This window comes from Lissotriton helveticus, chromosome 7 (genome assembly GCF_964261635.1).
Source record: "Lissotriton helveticus chromosome 7, aLisHel1.1, whole genome shotgun sequence".
NCBI classification, from domain to species: Eukaryota; Metazoa; Chordata; class Amphibia; order Caudata; family Salamandridae; genus Lissotriton; species Lissotriton helveticus.
In genome coordinates this window covers 677,533,635-677,550,688 of record NC_136068.1, presented here as the reverse complement: position 1 = coordinate 677,550,688, position 17,054 = coordinate 677,533,635, and the positions used below count along the sequence as shown (strand labels likewise).

At 46.6% G+C, this 17,054-nt stretch overlaps 1 protein-coding gene across 1 annotated transcript in view; it reads left to right on the top strand.

Moving 5' to 3' along the window:
• AFAP1L1 (actin filament associated protein 1 like 1) overlaps positions 1–17,054 on the top strand; it is a 142,977-nt gene that overhangs the window by 35,920 nt on the left and 90,003 nt on the right. The window contains exons 5-8 of the mRNA XM_078652987.1: positions 1,450–1,561; positions 13,412–13,510; positions 14,374–14,585; positions 16,872–17,051. Coding sequence (XP_078509113.1) covers positions 1,450–1,561; positions 13,412–13,510; positions 14,374–14,585; positions 16,872–17,051 — 603 coding nt within the window. The remainder of the gene's footprint in view (positions 1–1,449; positions 1,562–13,411; positions 13,511–14,373; positions 14,586–16,871; positions 17,052–17,054) is intronic.

Genomic DNA, 17,054 nt, shown 5'->3' with positions numbered 1-17,054 from the left:
GCTGTGGAATCTGGGTAGCTTAAGGGTCTCTAATGCTGCCTTTACAGCCGACCTCTGTTAACACACTATTAATGTTCTGCATTATGTCTTGCAAGAATCTGGAATTCCCTGGGGTTTTTAAGGTGGTGTGAATTAAAATCTGTAGTGGTTGAGTTCGGCATAATGGTGGCTTCCATGCTTCTAATAAACTGCAGTTCCAGACAAAGATGAAGTTCCCACTTCGAGCAAGTTTGATGCACTGAGATGTTATGAATACAGTGTATGAAGTCTATTCTGGTGGGCAGTGTGAAAAGCGCATAATAGAGGGTTGTGTGAGCATTGTGTTTGAGCTTGGAGGACTTCGAGATCCCGGGCATGAATGTCAATTAACCAAAATGCCATGGGTAGCGGAAGGGCATCCTACACCCTTTGGACCCTCATGACATCACAGGAAGTGATGCCACAAGACTTTTGATTTGACCCTGTTGACATCACAAGAAATGACACCACTACAATCCAATCATTGCAAGATTGAAAAAATAGCAACAAAACTACTAATGCTGATAAATACTAGTTTAGTCAACACCCACATGTTAACTAGGGGGTATCCATGGTTTTGCTGAATACATGAACTGTGCATATAGCTGTGGCATGTTCACAAGCCTGCTTATGCCTCTGGAAATGCACTTCAATTTGGAACAGATTTATGTTTACATACAGAAGAATCCCGGACATCATTCACAACAGCTTGTGATTTCATCCTACTGAAACACACTTTTTCTTCTAACTTTTCTTGCACAAATTCCCTGCACCCATACCCTGCAGTTCTTACCTTTCGCACCAGTTCAGGAAAACAGGCAAATGCTGTCCTCCCACACGTTTACTTCAGGGATTAGCTGAGGAAGGCTTAGAATGTTTCTGCCTTTTAAACCAGAAATGTTATAAAGTAGCACAGAGGGCCTTAAAATCTCATCTGACCGGTGCCAGGGAAATGTGTGTTTTCGCCTCTTCGCATGAAATAACAAGACATTACTGGGGCTTACTCTGCTTACTTTCTAACATCACACAGCATCCTCCAAGTCAGAAAGTTCTTGCTGTCATTCACAGTTTGTACCATTGTGCCTCAGTGTTCAGAGATCCAGAGAGTGGGGCTTTGTGGGCTCTGTAAAGGTAAACATGGCTCTCCCTGCCCTGTTTTCCCTCCACTTCAAATGCTGTTCCTGCAGCCTTTAAGGTATGAGGTAGCAAAGACAGCACCAGGGGTAGCAAGAGGCAAGCCAGGGGTCGCACCCACGAACCCTGGTGTCCTCTAAATAACGTCCATGATCCAGGGTTATTAATCGGGTACCTTTTGTGAGTAATGTCACCCTATTCCAGTGATTCAGTGTGCATATCGTGCTCTCTAAAATTCCCAGTAACATAACCCGAGTATTGGTCTCTGTTGGTGAATCTTTGTCTCCTGGTTTTCAGGTCCCGGCGGACGCACCTCCACCACTGCCCACGACACCCCCACCCGAAGACTACTATGAAGAAGCAGACCCCCTGGGACCAGGGAAGTCCCCAGAGTACATCACCTCTCACAGTGAGTATCGCTCATGCCATTATCCAAACAGTGCAGGGAGAAAACAGAAGCACTGTGGAGGTGGGTAAAGGGTGTGGAGTGGTATGGTGTGGGGCTCTACACTTGGCAAACGTGTTTTGGGGGGGGTCAACAAAACTCTTGTTGGGGTTGAGGGGTACTCTAAATGCTCCATCAAGTTTTCTGGTAAATTCAAAAGAAAATTTTCTATTGAATGCCTGCATTCTAGTGAACTCAATTTCTTTTGTTTGTGTTCTTGAACATGCCACCGAACCGCAGATATAAAGAAGTCAAACAAAAGAGCTGATGTAGAGTTTGGCAAATGCATGACATCTGCCAAAAAGCGGCAGGTGTCTTGTCATCCTTAGTAAGAGCAAACAGACATCTGTGCACTCTACAAAGGGTTAAAAAGGCAAATCACAGCATCTTGGTGGATGTCCAACGTCTGAAAACCCCTATATCCACCCCATAGTTATTTAATGTGCATTTGGAGGCTTTTGCCACTTATCTGGTTTGGCGTTTCGTTTGTTTTTAGAACTTGAACTTTCTTCCTAATATTTAGTTTGGCTTTATTCAGAATGGGAAGATTCATAGTAGATTTTTAGGATATTGAGATAAGATGAACTCACTTAAAATTCGATTTAGATGAGAACCATTCCCATCTAGTTGTTGTTATGCCTGACAGATGCAACCATCCTGTGGACACCCCTGATCCAGGCAAGCTGACTTGAAGTTGAATCATGGCGTCTCCATCGGCATCCGTTGGTATAAACTAAGAAGACCACTTCTGTTACCACTCCCAGGCCTATATCAGTTGAGGCCTCCTGCAGCAGGTCAGGCTCGTCCCCTAAGAGCTGAAGGGGCGTAGAGCCTGGGAGGCTCATTGTTTAGGGGCATGACATGTTGCAGGTGTAACTTTGCCTGCTGTGTCCATTACGGAGGGAACTGACTACCACTTGGGACAGTGCGCCATGATCCCATCCAGTATGTTCTATGGCCCTCGCCATTAGGGAGAATGAGAGTTTACACTTAGGGCCAATCAGCAAACAGAAGGCTCAGTGACTTCACATCCGTGGTCACACATGAATGATTGTAAACGGTCGGGAACCATTTTAGTGACATTTATTATGGGCAGGCTAGATTTCATATGAATCGAGGGAGGCACTTGCATTCTAAAATGTACCCCATATTTCGATTTTTTTAACCCCGCCGTTTCAGTCTATTGCTCATATTTACAAAATACCTGGCAGTCCAGGGCTGCAAGAATATACTCAGAGCTACACAGACTGATGTCAAACTGAGTTGCTCCACATTCTACTATATGTCATGTTATGGCTTATAGGTGAAGAAGTGGTGTCTAGCAGGAGAGGTGTACTTCAGGCACACCATCCTGTACAAATGTTTCTGCACTGGCAACTGCCAAAGGATATGCTATGTAAAATGTGTGTAATTTCACTGGGATTACTCATATCATGCTATGTGATAGTCAGCTTGCATATTGGTTGTTTCTGAATTAATTTGTTGGTAGAACTCCATGCCAAACCTGGGTGCATTACTTAGGTCCTATAAGTCACTGAGCCACTGAAACTCTCTTCCCGTCACTTTGATTGGCAAATGCAACCTTCCACTAACATTACAGCACCACATTACCTTTGCTGGTTACAGTGGATCTTCAGGGCCGGACTGGCCATAGCGGCACGGGCAATCCCCCGGTGGGCCGCACGGGTGGGGGGCGGTTTTGGGCCCCTGGGGACCGTTTTTGCAGCATAGCTGCAAAATTGGCCCTGTACCAAAATCGGCCGAAAACCGGCCCCGGCAAAGAGCTCGCGGCACCTCCAACCCCACCGAGTGTGGGGGGGCGAACACATTGCCAGGGCCAGTTGTGGTTCCCAGTCCGGCCCTGTGGATCATTCATTTTCAGTGTATCACTCTCCAGTGCAACTACTACAGCCACTTTTCTTTGCTGTATAATTCACTCAGCGTACTTTGCACATTGTCTCTATGTCAAGCCTGACTGTTTAGAGCCAAGCTACCAGTGGGTTAAGCACAGGCTCATTTAGTGAATTCTGTGGTTCATCCTGACAAGGATCGTGTTTATTATTTGAGTGGGGCTTCATTCTTCATTCCCTTTCAAAAAAATTACCCAATTTCTTACAAGAATTGATAGAGTGAAGGAGGGCCAGTGATAGTTCAATGGAACTTTCTGATCAAATAACTTGTAAATTCCTCTGCTTTAGGAACAGGACCTTCAAATATAATGTAGATAGGAAGATTATTTGCTCCTCTGACCACATCAAAGAGTTGTTTTGGGTGATCTTGGAAGAGTTGATGAGATATTTGATCAGCGCTGGCCGGCTCAGGTAAGCGTGACATGGCGGGCGCGGTGGGGGGGGGCAGAGTCAACAGATGACAGAATACGTATTATTTAATTATACCTATTCCGTCATCTGTCAACTCCCTCCTCCCAACCGTCCCGCCCCAGCCCCACCACCCCACCGCACTTACCTGACCCGGCCACCGCTGTATTTGATATGGGTGGAGATTACATTAAAAATATTTCCCTTTTAATGTCACCCATCCCCCTCACACTTTCTAGAACACACAACTGGAGTCCTGTGATGTGATTGGAAGCACTCTTGGAGAGATCACTGGAACAAGCTCAACCTGCAAGATATTCTGAGAGGGCAGGTCAGGAGTCTCGAGGGATGCGGGGTGTTTCAGAGGATGGGGTGTGGGGATTTGAGAAGAGGTGGGCGGAGGGGAAGAAGTCTTTCTAAGAGCAGTCAGACTCTAGGGGATTCATGTCCGAGTAAAATAATGGGAACTCCCTTTACCCAGCTCTCTATAATGCTTGACTCCAAGTGACAGCAGGGGAAATGTGTCAGGAGCTGTGTAAACAGGGCCAGGGCTTAATGGGCTCCACCTATCAGCAGCTTCCTTCCCCTCCTCACGCCCTCTTCCCTCTTTCTGCAGCCCTGAGAACTGACACCTTCCCACAGGAAGGACAGACCGACCCACTTTCTCAGGCCCTCGCAGCTCTCATACACTCTCTCTTCTTTCACACATGATGCACAGCACCCCCAACTACAGAATCCCCCTGCGACCCCGGCCTTTGGAGGCATTATCCATAGTCTCAGGAATCGAAATCTCAGGAACTGAGTCTACAAATGTCACTCACCTTCATCCCCCGACCACCAGCAATAGAAGCACCTTGTTTGTCTTCAGTCACACCCTGATTCTGCCTCAGCCCAACGGGCCTTTCAAAAGTAGCAACCGAATAAGAAATCTCCCACATTCCCTGGCGGTCACATCTTCAAACCTTCCTAAGTTCACTTCACCTTTTTCGGACATGCAGTTCTAGAAATGATGGCTTTTTGCCTCTGGTTGGCATGACCATCATAATACAAAAAAACGCATGGATTCGGGAAATGTTGCCACTATTGTAACAACTCTCACCAGACCCCAAGGCCTTGGTGGTGTTTTGATGTTTTCTTACATTAAAAGCATTCTACTTAAAATCGGAGCCTCTCTGGAACCCGGTCCTCAGCGTTCATTTTTTCTGTCTGAAGTGTGTCGTCTTACGCTTCTGATCGTTTGTACGGAGGTCCAGCTCAAAACTGGACACCAGAAAGTTGCAGCGACAACTTTTTTGAGGGCCCAGCTGGTGGTGTGCAGAAGTTCACAAAATGGCCCTGCAGTTCAAAGGAGGACAGAGGGACTGGCAGGAAGAAAGCAAAGTGCAGCACAATTTGCACCAGTAGTTCACCGGAAGTTGAGGAAGGGGGTACCAAGAAACCCTAGAATGAGGGCTACCGGCCATTTAAAAGATGTGGTCCATGGTGGTGAATGGTACAAGATTTATACCGTACATTTAGTGAAGAGAAAAAGAGGGGTAAGGAAGGTAACGATTGAATTTATGTTGGGGGGGTTACAAGAGTTCATGTTGGTGGTTGCACCCGATCATTGTTCATTATTTTGAAGGAAAAAAAACAATGGAAACCCAAAATAAAGAGGGGATACTCCTAGGTATCTGTCAAGCAGTTTCTGCCTCACTTTGTGACGAAATTCTTTTTACTTCACTATAAAACAACACAGCAGCGGGATAGGCAAAACAAGAGGTCACTGCCCAACCCCTCCCTTCCTGGGAGGACAGTGCAAACGCCGGCATCTGCCTAGAGCAGCGCCCACCATCTTGTAGCCACTTTGCACTCCCGAAGACATAAGGCAAAACCAGTGCCTCCTGGACAGTCACTCTGCCGGCCTGGGGGCAAAGGGGAGACACAGCAGGGCGAAGCTCCATAAACCCACTGATCCTGACAACAGGGACAAGGAAAGGTACCAAAGGTGACCGAGGCAGAAGTGTTGCACGAGAGGAGCCTGAGGTTCAAGTCCAACCAACAACAACACCAACAAATGCCCAAGAGAGGCATAGAGACAAGCCCAGTAGCATCACCAACACGACTCCCACAGAAGTGAGAGCAAGGGACACCTGCCACAGGAGACTGGTAGAAGTGGCACAGGCGAGGCACTACATAGTATGACCCACCTTCCAGTGCACACCTGCCAGAGAGGTAATGAGACCGCGGACAGTGCGGGAGCAGAGAAGGATGAATGTCCACAGCCAACACTGTCCTGGCGGCTTGAAGGTAAATGGATTTTACACATCTTCACTGCAGACAGCGCAGCAGTGCAAGAGCCTTGTGGCTACACAAAGTCATAAAGCAGCACTAGGGGGACCAGCAGGTAGGGTACAGGCTGTGAGTGTCAAATAGGAACTTCCCGTTTATGTAGCTACTGCATGAGGCATGGTGTTTTTGATGAGGCATCAGAATTTCCGACGCATCTGTTAGTCCTTGCGCCATGGTGTGCCGTATTGTAAATATGACGGATCCATGGTGGTGCAAGGGTATATGTCAAAAAAAGGGGGGAGGTGGATCAAATGAAGATCCAAGGGCTCAAATTACCATTCACGGAAATTGGAGAATGGAAGGTCCAGCCAAAGTCAGAGCCCCAAAGGACAGTGACAAACAAAGACAGACTCGGCTGTTCCTAAAGGATAGGGGAAAGGAAAAGTGCGGTCACAGGGAAGGTAGACGTATTGCTCATTGGAGTGCTACCCTGGATATCCAATTTGTTGGTTTTAATGGCCTCACACACCCTTGCGAGTGTCATGCTTCATCATTGGCGTTTGCTCCTCGTTGGACAGGTGGTGCAATGTCCAACTGCCTATGGGTGAAGTGCGGGTGAGGGGCCAGGATAGTGTAGATACGTGGATTAAAATGTGGCACAAGGTACCGGAGATCAATTTATTCTGGTGGTCCCCTGCCACAAGTAAAAACAGTGGGTAGCCTATGGTCGCAGGAAATTAGGATTCCAAGGGATCCTTTCCTTCCTGGCCCCTCACCCGCCCTTCACCCATAGGCAGTTGGTAAAAAGATCTCCGCCAAAGAGCCCCTCTTTGAGGTGAGCCCGTTGGACATTGCACCACCTGTCCAACGAGGAGCAAACGCCAATGATGAAGCATGACACTCGCAAGGGTGTGTGAGGCCATTAAAACCAACAAATTGGATATCCAGGGTAGCACTCCAATGAGCACTACCTCTACCTTCCCTGTGACGCACTTTTCCTTTCCCCTATCCTTTAGGTGCAAGGGTATCACAGGCTGGTGCAGGGAAACTGGTGCATCTCTACAGATATGTCAGTTTCTTGTAAATCTGCCCCCAGAGTTACTATTTCTCTTGCACCTTTCATGCTAGATGAACAGACCCTGCATCTTTCCTCGCAGATGCTGTAATACGCTTATTACTGCTTGCACCATGGAAAGCTGCTATACTCGAACCTGAATGGAGACTATATATACATTACATTACATTACTATATGTCATTGTCTTCGCTGTTCAGATTCAAACAACCAACTGCCTGTCTGGGCTTTGATGAGCTTTAATCCTCCCCTCAGGCAAAGATTTTGTCAAAATGGGAGCATCCATAGCCATCCTTGTTGGCTCTTCCCGGACACAGATCAGACTCATCTCCTTCCCAAATGTGGAGCTGTCTCGGCGGTTGCACCGCCTTCACCCCACTGCCCCATGGCACAGGATGGGCACAAAAGGCCCTGTGTCCTATGTCATCATTCCTAACATGTGGCATCAGCGGACTGTCCCAGAGCATCCGGGCTTCTAAGGGGGTGGGCTCAAGGAACTCCCGAGGGCAGGGCAGTTGAGGGGTTTCTGGAGCAGAGCAAGATGGTGTGCTAAGGAAGATAAGTGGATTGGAGACCCTAATTCGTTGGGGGGTTCGCGGAGTTGATTCCAGGGACCCTCAAGTCGGTCATTTCAGCCTAGTGCTGCTCCCACTGCAGCTGCGTTTTAGTCAAACACTGATCATTTGATATTAAACCTAAGGGCATTATATTGCATTTTGTTGCAACATTTATATAGCACCTACTACCCCTATGTGGGGCACTGAAGCCTTATTTACATATTCCTTTTGGCAGCACAGGACTTGAGGTTGCTCTGTGCTTTTAGAGAACATAATGCAATCCCAGCTCATTTGGAAAGAGCAGTTCCATGATTATCAATGATCTGGGTATCAAGCAGTGCCCAGATGTTTGGTACAGGGGTGTAGCTTCCATTGGTGAAGCAGGTACAGTGACACCGAGGCCTAAAGGCCCACTGACCTCTCATTATTGCTGCATTTCAAAGAGCTTCCACTTAGCCCATTTCCTAGCTTGCACTAGGGCCCTTGACGACATGAGTTAGGTACACTCAGTAACCAGTGTTCTGCTAACATTGTCTTTAATGCCTCTGAGGCGCAGAGGCCGCACTAAGGGGCATATTTATTAAGGTTTCGCTATGCCCTTGTGCCATGCAAGGGGCTCAATCAAAAAGGAGAACAGGAAATGCAAAACCTAAGTCGGACTTATCAAGTCAGCAAGGCCACCTTGTGTGGCCTTGATAAATGCAGAGCAACTCGGCGCAAATCACTGCGTTCCATTACTCTGCCCCAGGGAGCCGTTCCATGGGTGGAGCGTGGGTGTTCCCATGCATCCACGAATCAATTTTGTCGCATTACCAGATTTACCAACAATGGTAAACCTGAGAATGTGTCAAAATGGCACACCAGGGGAGACGTAACGAGGAGAAATATGTTTATTTCTCCTAGTTTTTTCCTCTTTCTATGTGTGTTGCAGAATGCAGCACACATAAAAAGAGGAAAATGCCCAGGGTGTTTATTTGTGCAGGAAGGTGTCCCTTTCTGTTTAAAAACAATCCTGCTTACCACGCAGGCACCCGTGCGCTTTGGGCAACGGCGCCTGTGTTGGTGCTAATTGTGCGTCAGTGCTGGGAAATGACAGGATAGCGGCGTCTATTGTTAAGTACGGCGCATTCCTGCCCTTTCCCTATATCGCAGCGCAACAAGGTCAGTTGCTGCACAGCTCTGCATGATTTCTTAATCATATGCCCCTGAGTATTCTTCATTAGTACTCTCTTGTTGTCAGTGTGTGCTGGACAAAGAAAATACAGAGCTGAAGAAGGAAATTTGCAGATCAGGGCACATTTGGCAGGAGTCCCGCAGAAGCTGCAGGCCTGCTGTTTGAAGAAGGGAGTGTGCAGAGAGCGCCCCCTGCGCAGGAGACCTCCTGACCTTGGGGGAGTGTCGATGGCGTCCCCCTTTTCCCGGGCACAGGTCCAAGTGACCGGAGCCTTGCAGGGTCCTCCTTCGCCTCTTCCTAGCGAAGGCCTCGAGTGACCCGTTGGGGCGCGCCTCTTGGCCGGTCACACAGAGCCTCCCGTGGCCTGCCGGGGTCGTCTCTCTTGGCTGGATCCTCTGAGGGCCTCCCACGGCCCTCCGGGGTCGCGCCTCCTGGCAGCACACTCTATGGCAGGGGCAGCGAGGCCTCCCGGGGCCCGCTGCGGCGGGAGCGGCTGCCTGACGAGCAGGATGCCTGGCCTACGGCTGCTTCCGCTCTGACGTAGCTGCGCTTCCGTTTACAGTTTTCTTTCCGGTATGAACGGTTCTAAGGTACACAGTTTAGGAGTGGAGCCAAATGTTCCATTTAACGGCCTCCGCTCACGCAATATGTGCCTGATACAAACCTACGCAGGGGAGAGCGAATGCGTTTGAGAAGTGTTTTTACTGAGCGAACCGTCATTTTTTGAAGTAGGCCCCTTGCAGATTTAATCAATTTTAGCATTTGGTCACAGTTCAGCGTAGGAGTTAGTTTAATTGTGCCGGGTCCTGCCGGTGCTCCTCACGGGCACTCCTAAATAGCAGGTGCTGAGACGGGACTCTGTTGAGCTTTCTCACCCTCATAGTTTACAAATGCCTTAGCTTAGCAGCAGTACGACCCTTCACTGACTGGCCTCTGATGTAACTCAGAAGAGACTCGTTATAGTTATTTCACAGTCTCATCAGTTCAGATTTGAAGCATTTTCAATATTATATACAAAATACTCACTGTTGTAAATTACCTTATGCAACTAATAACCATTGACAAAGCCAGTAGTCATGGTTTATTTTACATGTAATGTCAGTTGTACTGTAACTGTATGCAGTAACAGAAAGAGGCAACAAAACACCCCTTGGAAGGCACACTATTCAAGCACAGATTTTTAGTTTACCTGTTTAAGCCTTGTCCTTTAATTACATAGACCACGCCCCTTTGAAGGGCCCGTTTTTCATTCCACTTAAAGCCCTGGTTCAAATCGTTACCTTAACAAGGGGGTTTTGGTGGTGGGCGGGGGTATTTTGTTACCATTTAAGACTATGTTTACATATTCCATACGTATTTGGAAGATAACACGTTTGGTGACTGAACATTAAATAGACAGACGTTAAATCACTGACTGATAAAGAAAACAACTGGCTCATTTCAGGCATCGCCTTTGCATCCTTAGATGATCTTTATAAATACCTGTAGTAACATTTAATAAAAGGCCAGCACTGGCGTTGATATACTTGGGATTTTTTAGGCAAGACATGTGGCTTCCTTATTAATAAGTACGTTCACTAGCGTGTTTTCCCTTGTCTTGGATGACATCTGTGCACATTTTGGAAAATTCAGAATTCAGTAAGTCAGTATCTTCTATGTAAGTGAGGCGTGTGCCAGTCAGTGGTTTGTTAATGAGGACAGTCCACAAGTGTTCACACTAAACAATAGGCCAGATCTGCCACACTGCCTGAGCATAACAATCCCCCTCTCTGCTTCCCTCTGACAGCTTTTTTCCCTCATAGGAAAATAGCCTCTAAAAGATTGCAAATTCCACTTTGATAAGTTATTTCATAGACATGGGCACAGATCCATTGTGCAATGTTCTGGGATGCAGAAATGCGAGATTTTCAAACCCCTGGGAGAACCACCCCTCTCTCTAGCTGGCTAGGTCGCTTAAGAATAGGTAGGCCCCATAGAATCACCTCTCTGTCTAAGGGGAGCCATTTGTTGGAATCCACACTCACAGGATCCACTGTCCTCTGAGGGTGCAACAGCATATCATCCACAAAAATGCTGGATCTTAGCGGGTGAGGGAGATCACTGATTGCACCCGCCACCGAGCGCTCCCCTTCCGTGGAGGTGGTATTCAGACAGTGGGCGGTCTTCACCTATAATATCACAATTTCGATCCCAAATTTTCCATAGAAAGGATACATATAATTTACAGTAATGCTTAGTGGATTTTGAAAGATTAATAAGTCCTAGCCATATTTCCCTGAAATATATACACTTGGGTAATTAGGAAATCGCGATGGGGCGAGCGTGCTGTAATTTGTGCATGCAGCCTAAGCTACCAGGGTCTCTCTGAAGTCCGCCTTCCAGGGTTGGATGTTGTAAGTAAGTAAAGTCTGCTTGATTGAAGATGGAATGTGGGTGCTCAGCTCTTAACATCTGTGGCAGAGACGGTGAGTGGGAACTGTTTCACTATTGATGTTTGGTTCATGTTCCCTCTAGCGTCATTGTTGGAGGATTTCAATCCAGCTCAATGCCTGCAGCTGGTATCTCTTATCTCTCCCTCTTTAAAGTCCTCTTGTCCGCTTTCCAATCTTTCTCCTGATGCCTTCTATCTAACTTCAGGTACTGTGAGCACCCAGTCAACTTTCCTTGGTTGCAGTTGCATCGAGTCCCCACTTCCTCCATTCATGCATTTGATCATCGCTCACTACGACGATTTTCCTCTTGCACGTTTTTGATTTGTGCTTTCCTTTCCTTTGGGCACCAGCTTTTGTTTTGGTTGGTCCTCGCGCTTTATCTTCTGCTGTCTCATGCTTACGCTTGCACTGCCTGACACCTCTGCTCTAGCAATGTCTGCTCTCGAGTTTCCTGGCACCAGGAACCCCACAGATTCCACTCTCAAGGAATGCCTCTTCACTTCTGGCTTTTGAAGGGTTCCCCATGTTTCTATCATCATTGGCCAGAAAGTCGACTGTACATCTTTTTTTAGGCTTCCACCTTTAATGCTCTCCTTGCACCCTGCTGCCTCCAGAACACTTACATGTAGACTCCATACATGTATGCGCATTTGTAGAGGGTGAATCTACATAGAGTAACGGAGCACTGAACATGGAAGGACAGAGCACTCAAATCTTGTTCTCACCATCTGATTGCTGTTTTCCACTCTCAAAAACCATGTGCTCTGAGATCACATGCAATCGGCGCTGTCGCATTTTTGCATTCTCGACTCCCTGAACTCTCGCAAAATAATCCTGTTTTTCCATTTCAGTTTGCCAGGCTTTCTGATCTCACTTTATGAGATCTTCTGCTCTCTGATCTCACTCCCCTGTCCTAGCTTCTCACTGTCTCATGTTGCCTACTTTCCCGTCTCACTTCTTCGCACAGTAACTTACTGTCTTGTACCATCTGATTTATGGTTACCCGCTGTTATACGGTGTAGTCTGAGATCTGCTACAGCTCTGCTCTTAGATCTCCTGTTCTGACACTCTATGCCCTCGGGTCTTGCTCTCAAGGGTTGTACTACTGACTATCATCCCCCAGTGTATCGTGTTACAAGAAATTCGAGGACAGAATATTGAAAGGTAAGTGCATATGGGGAAATTATAGATTTAATGTTCCTAACTTCACATCTACGTACCTTGAAGGTATATATAAATATGAACACTGTTCATATTTTAGACGTTAGGTATAGAGAATCTAAACGTACTTACCTGTTGATAATTCAGTTTCATTATTTTGTCCTCAATATTGTGTAGTATCAATATTCTGGTTTCAATATTTAGGGTGCTCACCGCTATCAAGAACTGCCTTTTTCATTTTTTGCTTGTGCAGTCTGCTGTCTCATCTCACTAGCTGAGGTTTACTGCTCCATTATTTCACTCTTTAGTAATGTGATCTCACCCCTCCATTCTGTCCTCTTATCTCCCAGTCTCAGAGGAGTACTTCTCTATTTTGTGTTCTCTTCACTTTCCTCCCCTCGGACTCCACAGTCTGGATCCTGAGAACACCTACACTCTGGACACTGCTCTGCAATGCTTCAATTCTTCTTTCATAGGCATATTGATCTCTTTTTTCACACCTCCTGGGGACCTCATCCCCGTCATCTTCCTGTTTGTTTTGCCAACCCATGTCTGATGCTCAGTCTTTCTGGTTAGCATCCTATCCTATTCGTTGTGCTCTGCCGTTTAGTTATTTTATAGCGGCGCCTCATAGCATTTATTCTCTGATCTTCTTTCTCAGTCTCCATCTATTTCTTCCATCCTCCACCCTGCTAATGTTCAGTCATAAAGTATCTTTTCTCTGTGCCTATGCTCTCTTTCTTCGGTGAAGTCTGTCTTTCACCGTTTTCTGTGGTTTCTGAATTCCATCCTAATGGTTTTGTACCCCCTTTACTGGATTTTCCACAGATAGCTCCAGTCCCCCCAACTCTATTGAAGATGGATATTATGAAGATGCTGATAACAACTACCCTGTGACCAGGATCAATGGAGAGACAAAAGTCTCCTGTAGGTACCGAGGCTGCCCGTCAGTACATGTGTGGGGGTGCGGGGACTTTCTATGATGCTGAGGCATAATTGGTGGTAGGGGAATCAAGAAATTTCTCAACAGTTGAATGCTTAAGAAAGACCAGCGGGAATCCTGAGAAAAAAACTGTCCCAAGCCAGACATGAGCACTTCACATGCTACTGACTCGCAGCTCTTCGGGTTTTAAAAACAATAATCTGCAAGGCGCCGTGGTTTATTCATCATTCTTGAGAAAATGAAATAAAATACCAGTATTTTGTAAAGCGCACAGCTACCTCCGAAGTGGTGTCTCGGGGCTGGGGGCCGTCGGGAAGATTAAGCAAGCTATTGCCCAGAGTCACATGGTGCTGGGCTAACCTGCCGCCAGCACCTGGGATTGAACCGTGAACCCCATAGTCCGGAGTCAGGCATCCTGGCCGCTGCGCCACACCTCTTCCACAAACCACTAAGTGAGTTGTAGGGTACTTTTTCTTGCCGACTATATAGAACATTTGGTATTCATAGTCATATTCGGGGCATAAAGCTACAGAGTATTTGACCTTATTTTTGGGAGGTCCCCAGAGCTAAAACATCACTAAATTAACTATAGAAATAGTCAATAAGACTGCTGATGTCTGCCTCGCTGTTAGAGTGAGAGGCGATTTATCATATCTGCGCTACATCTTGTGGATACTGAGGTAGACGGTCAGTGGCTCATCCTCTCCTTCTGGGTGGTTGGTTCAGATACTGCGACACATTGCCAAGATCCCTAGTCATTTTGGCGTGTCTCGACTCTCACTGGCTGCGCTGTAGAATGAGATTCCCTTTGGATAATCCCTTACCCCTGAAATTGTCTTTCTTGCAGACAATGACTCAGATGGGATGAGCAGCTCCTACGAGTCATATGACGAAGAGGATGAGGATGGAAAGGCTCAGCGGACAACCCACCAGTGGCCATCAGAAGAAGCCTCCATGGACCTGGTGCGGGACTGCAGGATCTGCGCCTTCCTGCTACGCAAGAAGCGCTTTGGGCAGTGGGCCAAACAGCTGACGGTCATCAAGGAGAACAAGCTGCTGGTGAGGAATGTGTGTGTCTACATATCTATATAATGGAGGGGAATTGCCTTGTAAAACGTGTGTGCGTGTGTTTATGTGTGTGTGCATGTGTGTCATAGAGAACAGCTCCCTAAAGAGGTGTGCGTGTGTATGCATAAGTGTGTGTTTGTCATACATGAGAATGTGTGGGTGTGTGTGCACACACGTGCAGGAACACATGCCTGTATTTGTGTTTGGTACACATGCCTGTGTTCCAGTGAAAAGAATCGAATAGCGATACATGTGTTTTTGTGCCACATAAAGCGATGTCTCCAGTTTTTAGTGTGTCTACACACCAGGACAGACTGTCCTAAAAAATGGGGAAATTGTTGGATATCTCATTTATAAGTGGCAGGTGATGTAAAGCTCACACGTTTTCTCCTCCCTCAGTACACAACATCTTAAAGGATGAATGATTTTGGAGCAGAAATTTTCTCGAACCCACTTACCTTGTGCAGATAGGAAAGTAAATGTTAGCCCTTTCTGACCTGAGCTTCTATTATATTACATTACATTTTTTAAGAGGTTACTTTCAGTGGCCTGGTAAAGGCCCCAGGGTCCTAATGCTTCTTTCCGTGTCCATTGGATAGTAAAAGGCACCTATAATTGGAGGGCAGTGAGCCCCACGCACTCCTGGGTGACAGCGACACCTCTGATTTCTCTGCTATTTGGGATAGAACGCCATTTATTATTTAATTAAAAAAGAGCCCTCTATTCTACTTAAGAGATAACTTCAGATCTGCTCTCTGAAGACAAGTCTTTGCTCTTTTCTCTCAGTAGGTGCCAGATTTCATTTTGACAAGCTTTCCCTCCTTTGACCCAGCACTAAAGTTAGAGAATATTCGGAACCAAGTAAAAGTGCAAAGATAAACAAATGTAAAGAAAGTGTGGGGTGAGTGAATAGCTCTGCTTGACCGTAGAGAACACAGCCTTATTGAAGTGCAGTCAATCCTTCTTTCCCTGCATCTTTCACACAAACCTTTTCCCTAGTGTTCACCAAAAAGAGCACACGGCCTGAGAGATCTGTGTGTACACCATTCAGAAGAAGTCACTGACAAGATGTGTGCCTACATGTATTTACGCCAAACACAACATGTCACAGACGAGCAATGTCTGCATGCATGTACATCAAGCATAACGTCACTGGCGAGATGTGTGTGCGCGTGTATGTATATCAAGCACGTCTCATACAAGATGTGTCTGTATAATTGTACATCAAGCACAACATGTCACAGGCGAGACGTGTCTGCATGGATGTACATCAAGCACAACATGTCACTGACGATATGTGAGCCTGCATATATGTACATGAAAGAGAACCAGCCGCTGATGAGACTCATGTCTACATATATGTTCATCAAGCACCACGTCACTGACGAGATGTGTGCCTGCATGTATGTACATCAAACACAACATGTCACAGACAAGATGTGTCTGCATGGATGTACATCAAGCGCAACATGTCACTGACGATATGTGAGCCTGCATGTATGTACTTGAAAGAGAAACAGCCACTGATGAGACCCATGTCTGCATGTATGTTCATCAAGCATGTCATTGACGAGACGTGTTCCTGCATGTATGTACATCAAACACAACATGTCACAGACGATAGATATGTTTGCATGGATGTACATCAAGCACAACATGTCACTGATGATATGTGAGCCTGCATCTATGTACATGAAAGGAAACCAGCCACTGATGATACTCATTTCTACATGTTTGTGCATCAAGCACAACGTCACTGACGAGATCTGTGTCTGCATGTATGTACATCAAACACAACATGTCACAGACGTGATGTGTCTGCATGGATGTACATCAAGCACAACGTCACTGACGAGATGTGTGCGTGCATGTATGAACATGAAAGAGAACCAGCCACTGATGAGACTCATGTCTGCATGTATGTTCATCAAGGACAACATGTTACTGATGAGATGTGTGTTTGCATATGTACACATCAAGGCTAATGTGCTCCACATACAGAAACAGGCCAGAGGGTCTGATGGGACTCATACATAAGGAAGCCAACTGAAGCCATAGCAACAGCACTAGGAGAGAAGTTTACAAAAAGGGAAAGGGGCTTAGCGCCCTCTCCTGGACTGTTCTTTTACTGCTTTTTTTCTTAATAACTCCATAGATGACTCCAGGAAGCCAAGGCATGCACCTGTTATATGTCACTGTTAACAGAAAGTAAAAGGTGTAAGGTATTCCTGGAGGTGTGAATGACTTAACAGAATCTCTCCTCTGCTCCTTCCACAGTCATACAAGAGTTCGAAGGACCAGTACCCCCACATGGAGCTCCCCCTCAATCTCTGCAGCGTCACCTACGTGCCCAAGGACGGGCGGCGTAAGAAGCACGAACTCCGGTTCTCTCCACCTGGGGCGGAGGCCCTGGTGCTGGCTGTACAGAGCAAGGAGCAAGCGGAGGAGTGGCTAAAGGTG